Raw genomic sequence first — 14,998 nt, 5'->3', positions numbered from 1 at the left:
GACTAAGCATGGCGTTTTTTCCTGGCAGAGAGCTAATTAAGGGCTACAGCGAGATGAATCGATGAGATAATGGCCCGAGTAGATGGAAGTGTATCTTATGATCTTGATTTTTTGAGATTGGCTGCATGTTAAGTGTCACCGGACAACCTCTATTTGCTTATCTTTGAGCTTAAAATGTCAGAAAGCAAAAACCTACACCAACTGTTTCCCATCACAGGAAATGTTGAGGTTTCTTTTTCCTGTAACTCCCTTTACAACTCATGATTGTAAGTTGTGTTTCAGCGGTTTAGGTTCTGACACAGGAAGTCTCAAGAGTAATATAAACTCTGTGCTCTTGCTGTTTCCCTTTAAACAGATTTAAAAGTGTTGTTTAGCTGCCTGTGTAGCAGTGTGACCTGTGTGGTTCCTGCAGTGGGACTGAGTGAGGTGTCGGAGCTACAGTTACATTTTTTCAAGATTGAGATGAAGGAAAAAAAACGTTATTAGTCATTTCACATAGAGGGGCACAGAGTAATGCTAAAGTCATGCCAGTTTCCTGTTTCTGTCAGTAACGAGGGGTGTACAGATACGTATGAAAAAAACAGTCAGAAACTTGACTGCATCACATAAGCAGGCGGCGTGTGCTTTGACAACCCCAGTCAGTCCAAGGTAAGTAACTAGCGTTAGCAGCTAATGCTACATCAAACTGTCCCAAACTCCTCCTAAGCCCCTTTCCCATTGCACGAAAAACCCACTACGGGCTAATTTATGCTCCATATAGGTACATATATGTAGATGGATGAAGCCGTCTATCCATTTTCTGTGTTCATTTCGTCCTTATTAAACAATCAAAGCATTTTGTTGTGTTAATCTACCCTCATCCAGCAGCATTGATATCATCCAGACAAACAACATTAACACAAACATTATCAAGCAAATAAAACATAAACATCCCACAACCAACACTTCGAGAGATAATCCCACAATAGAAGCAAATAAAAGTATAATTATGTATTTAAGAAAACTAATAGTTGCTACAGAACAAGAGAGACTGTTTTTTGAAAAACAAAAAAAAAAAAAATCATATTGAATATCACTGGCTTCATTTTCCCTGACTTATGTGGAACATATATGAGCTCACAAGTGCTGGATCAATTCAATTAAATTCACTAAAAACCAGTGAAATATATATACTTTTTACTTTAATTCCTCTGTGAACCAATCAGTATGTGGTGTGCAGGTTTGTTGTTCCATTAAGAGGTAAAACTGATTAGTGCACAGTTCCTGAAATGTTTAAACAAAATGTGGCTGAACTGTTTTTTTTTCCCCCGGCCACTGCTGTCGTATCACTGTGAGTTGGTGTGTGTGTGTGTGTGTGTGTGTGTGTGTGTGTGTGTGTGTGTGTGTGTGTGTGTGAGGAAAAAACAAAGCCATCAGAACTTGTGTACTATTGCTGAGGGACAGTTGTATTGTCGCAGATATGTTGCATAAAGACATCAAGCATATCTGCATTCCTTCCTTTCTCCATCTGTTGCTCCATGTCTTCTTGGCAAAGTAGACAAACACTCCTGGCTACTGTCATCACTTCTGTATGCATAAGTCTCAGAAATTCTCCTTTTGTTTGTTTCACAAACCTTTGTCTTCCTCTGTCTCATTTTAAATCCCTTTTCTGTGTCTTCAAATCACTTTAAAGGCTCCTGTATGCTCTGGCGCAATGGCAGCATTTTCAGTGTTTAAATTCTCCTCAGTGAATGTGTATTTTAAGACTTATTTCTCATTTTATTCAAGTCTCAAAAATTATTGTTGAGCATAACATACCGGAACATCAGTCCCTGTTTCGTCATTGCATGTCATTTATCGTGCTGTCAGATGAGATAATATCTTGTTTGTCTTAACTTAACTTGCAGTGGCCCCTGATATGATGCCGGGTGGCCCCCTGGCCATTTTCTAATTCACAAGGAAGATAAATGGATTCACACAAGCAGTTTTTTGGTATTTTGAATCTAAATAAGGGGCCAGAGTGCATAAAAAAGCATCATAATAGAGATTGTTTATCCCTCAAAAAAAGGAGGATCCTGCAGATTTACCTTATTCATTCATTTAATGTGATCATTTAAATCTTAAAACTTTACCTTGCTTTTTCAAGGACCCCAAATAACTTTTCCATAATTCATTCATCTTACAATGTGTAACACAAACCGAACTGCTCATTGCACTTCACTTTACTGTTAAATGCATTATCCCAGAATGGGGAGGTGACAGCCAACAGTTTGGGTTTCCATAATTCTACGACCTTTTCAGCTGTGGAGAACGAGATTACGGACTTACAAGACTTGGAACTGTGGGAACCCTCAAAGGGGAACTTCAAAATTTTTACATTTTTTTTCCTTTGAACTAAGACCGTTAATATGAACAATTCTCTTTCAAATCCAAAAACTAGGGTGCTAAAACTCAAATTTGTGATGTCATAGTGTATAAAGTCTGAGCTGCTTCATAAAAAAATGAACCGCTATGGATGATCAAGATAACACTGAGAGCAGCCAGGGGGAATTTTGTGAGTATATGGGTTTATTTTCTGTTTCAGGATTGAGACACAACAATAGAAGAAAGCTCATTTTCTAATGAAAAGAAAAAGAAAACATTCAGTGGGTCCAAATCAGGCTCCAAGTCATTGCCTATGGAGCAGCTCCAAATGTCTATGAGAGAGAGAGCAGCTCATGTTCATAACTATTGATTGAACTTTTATTGGCCATAGTAACAACACTCGAATTCTTATTTCAGGTGTTGTTCCCCTTTAACGGTTGTTTATTTACTGGCCCCTGGTTACCTGTCGTTTTGAAAAAAGTGTCTCTTGAACAAATCAAGTTAAGTATCTCTGGTCGAAATCACTCAGACAAACTTCTTAAGTAGGTTAGGAGAAATGAACTATTTTTAGGAAATCTTTATTAATTCTTCAGCAACATTAGCAAACCTAAATAGCTTCAAATCGACCCTTCCTACAGTGGTTTCACAATAACAGTCTTGCCATTAAAAAGCACTTATTCTAAAGCATCTGCAGACAGTGCGGAGTATTAGAGGTAACTTTACCCCTCGACATTATGCCACTGCAGCAAACGAACAAAGCAGATCAGAAAACAATGGGCCTCCTGCTGCGACAATGCTGTTTGAGTGACGGGACGACTGCTGACTAATGATGTAAATAAGGCAGCATTATGCACAGGGGGATTGCTGTGCCACTGAAAATTCAGGTGTTGCAAGCCTCCACCTGTCAACAGGCATCCGGTTTTGCATACAGTACAATAAGGAGGGCTGAAACTAAACTGAAAGGGTATTTGAATACTTGATGTTTATGTTGTGTTGGACAGGATAGATTCTTTGGTCCTGAGCTACCTGAAGTGATACACATATCTTCAGTCACAACTACCCTAAAGGAAAAAAGAGACACTGTTTCTCCTTCATGGCGAGCTTTTAACGGGGATATTATAATGATCATCCCTCTATAAGCCACACATCAAAAGCAAGGGGTAAAGTGTGTGTGTTTTACTCGAAGATATATCTACGTATTCCTGTGTCATTATGCTCGCTAGCAAAAGACAACTAGCGCTTCAGAAATAAGCACTGAAAAAGTCCAGCTATACTTACAAGCTTCAGTAATTCTGTTGTGTGTGTGTGTGTGTGTGTGTGTGTGTGTGTGCGTGTGTGTGTGTGCTCGAACTAAAGAAGTAAGCAGTAATAGACTTCAGTATTAGACATGTTTTTGGCTCTTTCCCCCAGGTTTGTATTGATAATGTTGTGGAAGACGAATCAAAGTCAATATACTAATTTCCTGCACGCACACACGCACACACGCACACACACACACACACACACACACACACACACACACACACACACACACACACACACACACACACACACACACAAACCTCTGTGAGCCCTGTGGTCACACGCAATGTCTTACTGATCGAAATTAATTTTAAGACATGAAAAATGTACCTTTTTTTTCACGGGGAGTCAGAGTGACAGCCATCTGTTTTAATTAAAAATCTCAGAACAATAGTTTCAATAACTTTGATAACACATTAAGTGAATTGTGTTCCAGCAGAGCCCATTAGAGGCCTGGATAATTGTTTCTTGCAATTTAATCATTCTGGCATCAGAAAATGACATTAAGTTTGATATCTGGTCATTAAGGATACATTTATCACATTAAAAAAAATTAAAACACGCAGCAATTTTGAGCTTATTATTTTTATTCTATTATGTCTCGATGATTGTTATACTAATCACCATATATTTATAAAGCCCTTACGGGCACAAGTTCGTGGGTTATCTGATAAATGTTGGGACAATGGACCGAATACATTTTTAATCTTTCGCAGCCACGTTAGCCCTTAGCTCTATTAACTCAATAAAGCAGATGCTTTTTAAATGTGGAGCTGGAAATCACAACATTTCTGTGTTTTTTTTAAAATTTTTTTTTTTATAAACAAACTTTGTTTCTCTGGATAACGCTTTAGGAAAAGAGATGTCCATCGGTCAGCCTTGTCAATTAAGCTTAGAGTTGCTTCAGAATAATTTAAGTATTAGAATTGTTTGATGTAATATTTTTTAATGTTTTTAATTCATACACACACACACACAGACACACTTCTGTACTTCTATCTTTGTGAGGAACCTCACTGACACAATGAATTCCCCAGCCCCTTACCCTAACCTTTACCATCACAACTAAATGCCAAACCCAAACCCTAACCTAAACCTTACCGTAACCTGAACCTCCAAACCTAGTCTTAACCCTCAAACAAGCAGAAGTAAGGACTTATCAAAAATATCCTCACTCTATTGGTTAAAAATGTGTTTTGATCCTTACTGTGTAGCAACAAAAACACACACCAATACACTCAGCTTAGATAAGCAGATGTCTAAGTGCGGCAACGTCAAGTACACACACGCACACACACACGCGCGTACACACACACATAATACACACAGTCCTCCTCTAACATCCAAGTTAAGAAAGCCATCAAAAGTGTTCTGTATAACAGTTCCCTGACACTGACCTACATGTGCTGAAATTCAGACAACACATCACTCTGCTCAGCTTGTCACGTCTCTGTATAATGTTTCACACTAACTCATACATTAGGACATGCACATAATGACTACGAAGTGTTCATCGGCTTTGCAGCCATTAAACGTCCAAATAGAACAGCTAGGGTGACTCAGGCTTTGCTCGGAAAGTGGCACAGAGAGACGAATGTAATTACGTATTTTTCTCTATCTAAAATAAAACTTTGACGAGCCCTGGGAGTCCTGTGTATAAGCATACGTCCTTGGCAAAGAGCTCTCAAAAGGTTCAAGAGTTTCTTTGTGTTTTAAGGAGAAAAATCTGCTTCTTTTGTTGTGCGTGACGGCAGGATGCAACAATGATCACTACTTTGACGCAGCTTGATTACACACACAGCAGACAAGAGAATATAGATCCTCAAGAGAGAATTGTCTCTTTCATTTAAACAAGCTCGGGTAAACATTACCTCCTTTTGCAATAGTCGCATCATTTAATAGTGACAGTGAACATCCACCTTGCTTTTGTCTGATCCAACAGTTTTTTGGCAGGTGAGGTGTTTTTTTTGTTTTTTTTTTGCCTCCCCGAACTACATGCAAGTTGGAGACAGATTATGTTTTCACTCCTGTGTGCCTGACAGCAGCACATCTCACAATGTTAGAGGAAGATTTGTCTGACACTCAGGAGAAAGGTGGTGATATAGATTTAGGATTTACAGGTATTTTGTATTGCATTCAAGTACTCAATTACAAATTACAAAGCAAAGGATAGAAATAATAATTCTGGGTAGAGCTGCTGATACTGTATACCACATTTATGACCTTTCAGTTTTAATTATAAAGAAGAATGATGAAAATTGGTGGTCCAAACATGTTGGCTTTTTAAATAGCTTTTCTAATGATTTAGACAATACAATAAAGGATTTTTAATGTTTTTTTCCTCCACATTTTTCACACTTTTGGAGTGCCTGGATTTTCTTCCTGTTAATATAGCATTTTTTTTTTTTTTGAAATGGGTAGAGGTAGAGCGGGGGCCCATGTACAAAGGCTATGTCCTTGCCGCAGTTGCCTCGGGTTTGCATTCAAGTGCTCGTGGGAAAGCATGAGATTCAGGATGTTGAGTCATGCACAACATCAATCTTATCTTGAAACTGAAACTCAGGTGACAAACTATAAATGACACTGAGCAGACTTTCTGTCTTTTTATGTAAATTACTACTGTAGCTGATAAATGATTTGTTTTATTTCACCTTTGGTTGTTTCGATGTTTTGAGGTGCAGTGCTCCTTTCTGTTAACATTGGTGGTGACATGGGAGTGTATTTTCTCTGACAAAAATATGCGCTTTGTCTAATTTTGATGAGGCTAGAGTGTGTTTCACAAAACAGATCAAGTTTTCCTGCTAACAGGCACTATATGTGAAATATAGATACAAAGAAGCTAACTTAAAGATTCAGCACAATTAATAAACACTTAAGTTTCACTTACTGCGTCTGATATTTTGCTGCTCCATCTGTGCCCAGAGTATGCTTTTCACTCAGAGAGCATGATGCAACCAATAACCAAACAGTATATATATTCCAAAAGCTGTCAAATAGATGGTCCAGCTCCAAAAATATAAAATCAATATGTGGCGGCAGATGTTTTAATCGTGGCGGGCCGCCACAAATAAATGAATGTGTGGGAAACCCTGACGAATGGAATTAATCTGCAGATGCCCTGGTTCAAAATAAGACCACACTTTTCAGTTTTCATGCTACAGTGAAAGCCAAAATTTGGCCTTCAACAGATGTAAAGGCTTATTGTTTTTAGGAGAGCTTATTTATGGGAAAATTAAATCAGCATGGTATAAATTAGTCGTTTTTCAACGAGTATGAATCATCGCAACTATGACAGGTGCTTTAGCATGCAGTCATATACTGCATGCTAAATGTGAACGTAAACCATTAGGCTAATTGATCCAGTAGTTTGTGAGATTAGCTGCACAGACAGAAACACACACAATAACAAACTCACGTAGGTACACATGACAAAGCACATATTCCCCTCCAGTCTTATACCTAAGAGAGATAAATGTCCTATTCCATTCCCATTCAAAAAAATATATAAATACACATTAAAACTGTATATTAATATATAAAAACTGAGCTTTTGTTCTAAGAATTTCCACCCTGCCTTCTCTCAGTCAGGTGATGGGTAATGAAACTGACTCCCACCGCTTGGGGAAGAAATATCGTGACTCACAGCATTCACGAAAAAATGTCATTCTCTAGTTCACATATCTTTTAATTACTCTGCGACTGAATCTTAGGTACATTAACACCTGAACTGTAAAGCTCTTTCAAGGGCTCCTCTCCTCCACTGACATCAATGATTCAAGCCTCTATTGACTGAATTATGGCTTATGGTAAAGGGTTGAGGCTTTTGTGAAAATCAATTTCGCTGATTATCACACTCACACTCACTCTCACACACACACACACACACACACACACACACACACACACACACACACACACAATTCCTTACAACATTAAAGTCGAGGTTCTTCTCAACCCAGTCCGTAGCAGAATCAAACTCTTCAAACATTTCCATGATGTAGAGGGTATCCAGAGCATCCACTATTGTCGCTCCCTTTATGCTACCTGCAAGAGAAAAAGATAGTATGGATGAAAATAAATTACAAATTTCTTCAATACACATTTTTGAAGATTGCTTCAGTGGATAGTTTTACATATCATCTGTCTGCTAAAAAAAAAAAAGAAGAAAAAACCAAATGCTGGGAAGGAAGCTGGATAAAAAAATGAGGAAAAATTCCAATGAAGTTTACTCAAATGTTAAAAGCTTGTTAGTCAGTGTGCTGCTCCTTTTATAAGTATGAATGACAACAGGTGTTGGCAGCAGTTCTCACTGAGAAAAGCGGTGAACAAACAGCAGAAGTTAGGAGTTATGTTTGGAGGTTGAATAAATTATTTTGCGCGACAGATGGTGAGAGGCAGCGATTATCGGCGCTGATGAAACGCGGGGAATATTGCTCATCTCTAGTGATTAGCCTCATAGCGGGAGGGAAGACACACAGAGACACACAAACTATCATTCAGGCGCCGTCATTACTGAAACCCCTTAACAAATCCAACACCACCCCAACACCAAAGTCTGAGTACGTGCCGGCAAGCTCAATAAATCAGCATGCAGCGCCGGTGCCCTCAGCAAAGCTTTTAGTCCTAACACACTTCTTATAAACACAAGACCTCATCTGTCTGAGCTATCTGACCACTTAGAGGGGAGACAGAAAAGCCAAAAAAATATAGACAAGGAAGATGGGGAGGTGAAGAAAGAGGAACAAAACAATAACTAAGACAGAGAGAGCAGAAATGAAAACATTAATACACCAGGGAGTGCGACATACAGAGAGAAAGGCGGGGAGTAACAAGAAAAAGACTTTGAAATAGTGATAAAAAATAGTCCAAGTCGGACAAGGAGGAGTTTGGAAATGATGTGCAGAGTCAAGATGAAAGTCAGAGTGCTGCAGGTTTGTGATTGTGTAAATCTGTGGGTTTTACAGTATTTCCCTCTGTAAAGTAGTGGGAGGATGCAAAGGCAGCTAAAAGCTTTCCATTAGACACAATGCTGAGTCATCAGCTACAGGCGCGGGGCCGCTGTTGTCCATCAGAACAGAAGTTGCACTGTGCCCACAGAAAAATATCATTTCTTTCAAATCACCACTGTGAGATGAGAACACTGTTACTGGCTCCAAAGACAACTGTGATTACAAAGCAGAGGATAGAAATAATATTTCTGGGTAGAGCTGCTGATACTGTATACCACATTTATGACCTTTCAGTTTTAATTATAAAGAAGAATGATGAAAATTGGTGGTCCAAACATGTTGGCTTTTTTAATAGCTTTTATAATGATTTAGACAATACAATAAAGGATTTTTAACGTTTTTTTCCTCCACATTTTCACACTTTTGGAGTGCCTGGATTTTCTTCCTGTTAATACAGCATTTTTTTTTTTTTTTTAAATGGGTAGAGGTAGAGCGGGGGCCCATGTACAAAGGCTATGTCCTTGCTGCAGTTGCCTCGGGTTTGATTCTAAACTCGGTCCTTTGGTGCATGTCATCCCCTCTCTCTACCCCTTTCAGGCTATGACTGTCCTGTCAAAATAAAGGCAAGAAGCCCCAAAAATATTCTTTCTTTCTTCTCTATCTTTGGAAGGAAAAAATGAGAAAAAACTGACGAGATGGGTATCAAGGAATAGTTCAACATTTGCACTTTATTTTATTGTTTTATTGATTACTTATTTTTTATCTGTTGCTTTTCTGCAAAGCACTTTGTAACCTTGTTAAGAAAAGTGCTACATAAATTAAGTTTATTATTATCATAATTATTATTGTCATTATTATTAATTATTAGTGTTATCATTTTATTTTTTCTTCTTCTTCTTCTTCTACTTCTTATTTTTCTCTCCAAAGCTCAAGAAAGAAACAACAGATTGCTGACTGTATCTAGCAACCCACACTGTTTACATTTCTCTTTGTTAACAACTTTAACAGATGAGATATGTGCAAATTAATGAAGTTTAGAGGTGTAGGTGGATTTTCTTACCTACGAGCTGTTTCTCCCAGTTGCCATTATGTATGCTTAGCTAGATGTAGCTAATTGCCTTCTGGTTCCAGCACTGTACTCAACTCATAGATAAAAGAGAAATATTGATCTTAGTATCAAACTAATGCTTAAAGACTTGGATATCAAACAGGGGGACCGCCACCACCATGGGGCCCTAAGAGTTACTGCAGAGGGCCACCAGAATGTTTGATAATTTAAGTTTTAATCAAGAAAGATTCAAGCTAGCTAATGCTAAATCACTGTGCGACACTTATCCATAACTCGTTAGCTAACATTTAGGTACCACTGAAACATATTAGCCAGTTAGTTGTATTATTATTCAAATTGTACAGATGTTCTTGGAAGCCACAATGCATTGTTTTAAAACCTATTCAGCAAGAGACTTAAGAAATACCGTCCGTCTCAGAAACCACAGATGAAAGTGCAGAGGGTGAGGCTAACACACTTAGCCATGCTACAGCTGCTGCTGACTTAGCTACAGGCAAGCAAAAACCAGAGAAGACACGGACATTGTATGCAATATATGTACTTGAGGGTCCTTCCACCGTCTCTTTTTGACCTAAGGGGTCCTTAGCCTGGAAAACGTAAGAGATCCCTGCTTTAAGAAGAGTAAGAAAGTAAGAATGACAGATGATAACAATCAGAAAGTAGGAAGAATCACGCTCACTGTACATGAAACCGACATAAAAATGTGGAATATTCTACAATAAATGTGTGTGTGATCAATCCTAAATGGACCTCATGTCCAACTTGTGATGATTTGAATAGTTTGCCAAGCCCTGTGTATATATATACTTATATATACATACACACATACAGAGAGAGCGAGTGAGAGAGAGAGAACCAGCGAGCGTGTGACTGGAAGTGTCAGCAGATCCAGTTTCTGCTGTAGTCACGTGTTCTTCCTGTTTTTCATCCTTCTCACATTTTTCTCTCCATTGAAGCCTCCAGCGCGACAAAGAGAGGACAAGACACTTTCCACCCGTCCATTGTCTTGTCATTGTGCTTCCTTCCCCTTCACTGCTCATCCTATATCTGTGTGAGTGTGTGTAACTAGGCCTATGTGTGTGTGTGTGTGTGTGTGTGTGTGAGATGTGAGCGGTACAGATGGTCAAAGAGTGACCTGGATACTAATATAAAATAAAGAAGATGTCAGAGAGGAAAGGAAAGATTAAGAATGACATTATTTTTGAACCTCAACTGCTATTTGATTCTATTCTATAATACTATTTATTATGATTTATATAGTCTATTTGATAGGGACAATGCAAATTAACATAGTACAACTTACAGTCTGTTACAAATAAGCTGTAACTGATGTTTCACATTTAGAGATTATAGCTGTTGCTAGTTTCCATAGTCACCTGATTTTCATCCCAACCAAAACTTAATATCTGACCAACATAGGAGTCTAACATCTTTCTGATGTCATATTGACATTTGGTGCCTGGTGGGTAGCCGATAAAGAAAAATTGTTTAATTCCTTTTTTCAAGCAAAATGCCACAAAGTAGCTATTTACAGCTCATCAGTGGAAGGTTATGCTGCTTTACATTGTCATAAATGCAAATAAATCATATATTTATGAACTGTTGGTTAGGCTTAACAATAATAGAGAACCTGAGTTGTAAAGATTATCTTGCTGAACAAAACGTATAAACGTTTGGTTGCCACATCTTATTTTCTGCAAAAAATCCAAAATCCAGTGGAAAAATCTCTTTTTGGTGAGGGAACCAGGGCGACTTTAGCTTCCGGGTTGGCCCACAGAACAACATCATTTATGGAGGTCACTCCATAAAAATGCTTGATTCTTCACAAAAATATATAGTTAGTACAGTCAGTTACCTCTCTGACCCGTCAGTTTTTGCAAACAGCATTAGGCACACAGATGATTACAGATTAGGGTTTAAATCAAAAAAGATCTCTGAAACCTTGTGAGACAGACTCTTCAGGAACCAAGAAATCTGCTGAAATCAGCTTGACCAGATCCAGGATTTGTGTCAGTGTCCAGATGGGAAGCCTATAAAAACTGAAACAGGATTCATCTGAGGTCTGTGAGGTTGTGAGAGCAAAGTCTGTTGATCTTGGAGGTGATGTGTGTTGCTGCCGAGGAGTTTTGTTTCTGTTTGCAACTTGCGAGCATAGTGAGGTAGCAGATGGCTCAGCAGAGGGCAGCGTCTATGATGCCTCTGTGAAACATGAGTGGTAGCGGAGGAGGAGAGAGTCTAGGAGGCTTCTATAGAGAAGGAGATTCGGGGGAGAACGGGCCTTATGATATCTGCTGTAGGTGGTAGGCTTGTCGCAGTGGGAGAATACATATTGTGTGAGAGATCTTTCCAGAAAACCACAAGCACCAGTGTTATTGCCCATGGCAACACGACTTGTCTGCTTTTACGTCTTCAGACAAGTGTTGGGGATCACCGTCTCTGAGAAATATTTTCTTCCGGCTTTGTCTCCTGTTGCTACCAGTTTGAGTGCATCATGGGGAGAAATTCTGTCCCTCATCTTGCATCTTTTTGTGCATGTCTTTTTGTCTTTATCACATCATTGATCATAGAGTTGAAAGTCAGAGGTGAAGCTTGTGAATGCATTAAGTTCTCCGGAGAAAACTTAAATAGCAAACATGAAAACGAGGCTTGTCTGCGTGTATGATGCTCGCCCTTTCTGACATCACCTATAAAACAGAACATGAGATAGACGGAGAGAAATGGATGCAGAGATGAAAAATGAAGGAGCTGGGATCCTCAGAAGACGAGGAGAATCATTACCTTTCTGTTCCCAGACAGAGAATAAGGATAGATGGTAGAGGGGATGGCAGAAAGAAATGGGAGACTCAAGGTCCAAAAGTCATTAGGAACAGTATCAACCCCTCTATTCCTGTGTGCCTCGAAACACGATCCATCCAGTTGTTCCTCTTCCTACAGTCACTTGTCCTCTAATGAGGTATCCATCAGTCATCTCTCCTTCAATTCCAGTACTCCTATCCTTCCTCGTCTTTCTTTACCTCCTTCTTCTCTCCCTCCCTTTGATTGCTCCCTCCATACTCACCCCCTCTGCTTGTTTACTTTCCATTCCTCCCTCAGTACCTTCCTCTGACAGAAAATGAGTGGAGAGGCCAGTGATGGACGCATTAAAGAAAAGGCAGCACACCTTGCAGGCTTCATTCATCACCTGTATAGGCAGATGCCTTTACTCTGGAGTTAACCCACACACACTGACACAAAAACACACACTGCTAGGTTGGTATATCCTGCGAAAAATTTTATTCTACTGCAGTTCAGTGCTAAAATCGTGAGTATTAGCTGTTAAAGAACTCTATTAGTGTGGATGGCTGGTCAGTAACAACACCAACTTACTGCATTTCTCCCTACAACACAATGTGTGTGTGTGTGTGTGTGTGTGTGTGTGTGTGTGTGTGTGTGTGTGTGTGTTTGTTCCAGATGAGGACAAGAGAGTGATGCATTGTTTGGTTGTTCAGAACAAAATAACCTTCACTTCACGCAATCAGGCAGCGAAGACAGAGCTGTAATCTGTGATGCTAAGATGTGGGAGTGTGCATGAGTGATTGAGAGCGATTGACAAATGTGATGCTGCTCTTTCTCTTTCACACACACACACACACACACACACACACACACACACACAACTGATTGTGTTGACTAAGGTCAAAGTGCAAACATGGAATCTACTTATTCAGTGGAGTATGCATTGCATTTTGAATCTATAAACAGTAGGCGGACTAACAATTTATCTGTGTGTTGCTGGTGTGAAGAAAACAGGGATTAAGCAATATGTCTACATAGAAGTGTATGCACCATATATTGCTGGAACAGTTTCTCATGTGCACATATGTTTTAAGTACATTTAAAATGTATATTCAACATGTTCTGCTGTTGCGTCAAACATCCTGCATACATGCTACAATAACCATCCTCATATTTGTTTGTACTTAAAGATATCAGCCTTTTTCACTGTTTGCTACTTAGCTTGAAGTCGTATTGTAGCAGTTTTCACTTACTGTTGATGCTAACTAGATTAACATAAGTAATCTAGTTAACCTGCACCTGCACCTAGACATACCATGCAAGGGTTGCTCTGCTTGCAGCCATTCATACTATGGCTTAGCACAACTACTTAGCCTATATGGCAAACGTCAGCCAAGCCAGCCAAGTATCAGCAGTAAGATTATGTCCTTCTAGGAAAGACTAATAAGGCTATTTAGTCCAATAAAAATACAAAGTTTACAAGAGTAAAGGTAAAAGCAAAAAAAATTATTTTTTTTTTCTTTTATTCACAGTAGCCTAATTTAACATTCACTGAGAATTTTGCTTTGACAAAACATCGGCAGACAGCTAGTACTGTATTTAGCTTATTTAGCAGTATGATGCGTATTTTAAATGTCAAATGATATAGATTTTTCATGGCTGATACCAATACCGATTATTAGTAGTTAGTGAGACTGATAACTGATATTTGGAAGCGCTATGCATTTACAATAAAAAAGAAAAAAATCAAGTCATATTTAAATTTGTAATATAAAAAACTCCAACACAAAACTTTGTTTAAATGCCTTTGGGAAATGTTTAATCAAAACTGAAACGCTCAATATCATATACAGCAAGTTCCCAGCAACTTTTTTATAAAGTCAAGTGAAAATTTAAGTAAAAATAAATAAATAAAAATAGCTCTCTGAGGTGAAGTAAAAGTTCCTCCCATGCTGACACTTTTTTGCACTTTTCAATTAATTAACTTTATTGGCGATCATAAAAATAAAACGCCAATGCAGACAATTGGCAAAATGCCAAATATTGGCCCCAATAATTGGCAACGCCCAAAATCTGTCAACCCCTAATAATAAGCCATTTGATGCTGGAAGCCTCTGGCCCCCATTCAAAAAAAGTTTAGACATCCCTGTTCTAAAGTAACAAGAACATATAACATACCAGATTCTTTGTTTCACGTCATAATAAACTGAAAACATAGTTATAAATGCTATACATCTCTGTCAATATATTTCTATATATCCTACATACTGGTCCTTTAAGCAAGTACGGTAATATAACATCTACATATGTGGAATGGGTTTCTTTGTTTGGAGAACAAGAAGCAACGAACAGTTAATGTCATGTGGATTACATCATGCGTGCACGTTGTGAACACAAAGCGTGACCTCCACAGTCGGATGTGCCCTCCAGCTCTGGGTCACACTGAGCTCCTTGGTGACGCTCTCGCATCTCCCTTTATCTCAAAGCTCGCAGCGCTCCACAATTCAACCTGAGCACAGATCTGTGGATTATGTCACAGCGGCCACGAGAAACAAAGCTC

At 38.8% G+C, this 14,998-nt stretch overlaps 1 protein-coding gene across 1 annotated transcript in view; it reads right to left on the bottom strand.

The window, feature by feature from the left end:
- man1a1 (mannosidase, alpha, class 1A, member 1) overlaps positions 1-14,998 on the bottom strand; it is a 165,989-nt gene that overhangs the window by 86,307 nt on the left and 64,684 nt on the right. Inside the window, exon 3 of the mRNA XM_042503009.2 lies at positions 7,574-7,689. Coding sequence (XP_042358943.1) covers positions 7,574-7,689 — 116 coding nt within the window. The remainder of the gene's footprint in view (positions 1-7,573; positions 7,690-14,998) is intronic.

This window comes from Plectropomus leopardus, chromosome 16, assembly GCF_026936395.1.
Source record: "Plectropomus leopardus strain MGB_pleo_1.0 chromosome 16, ASM2693639v1, whole genome shotgun sequence".
Taxonomy (NCBI): Eukaryota; Metazoa; Chordata; class Actinopteri; order Perciformes; family Serranidae; genus Plectropomus; species Plectropomus leopardus.
The sequence above is the reverse complement of the archived record's forward strand: the minus strand, read 5'-3'. Positions and strand labels throughout refer to the sequence as shown.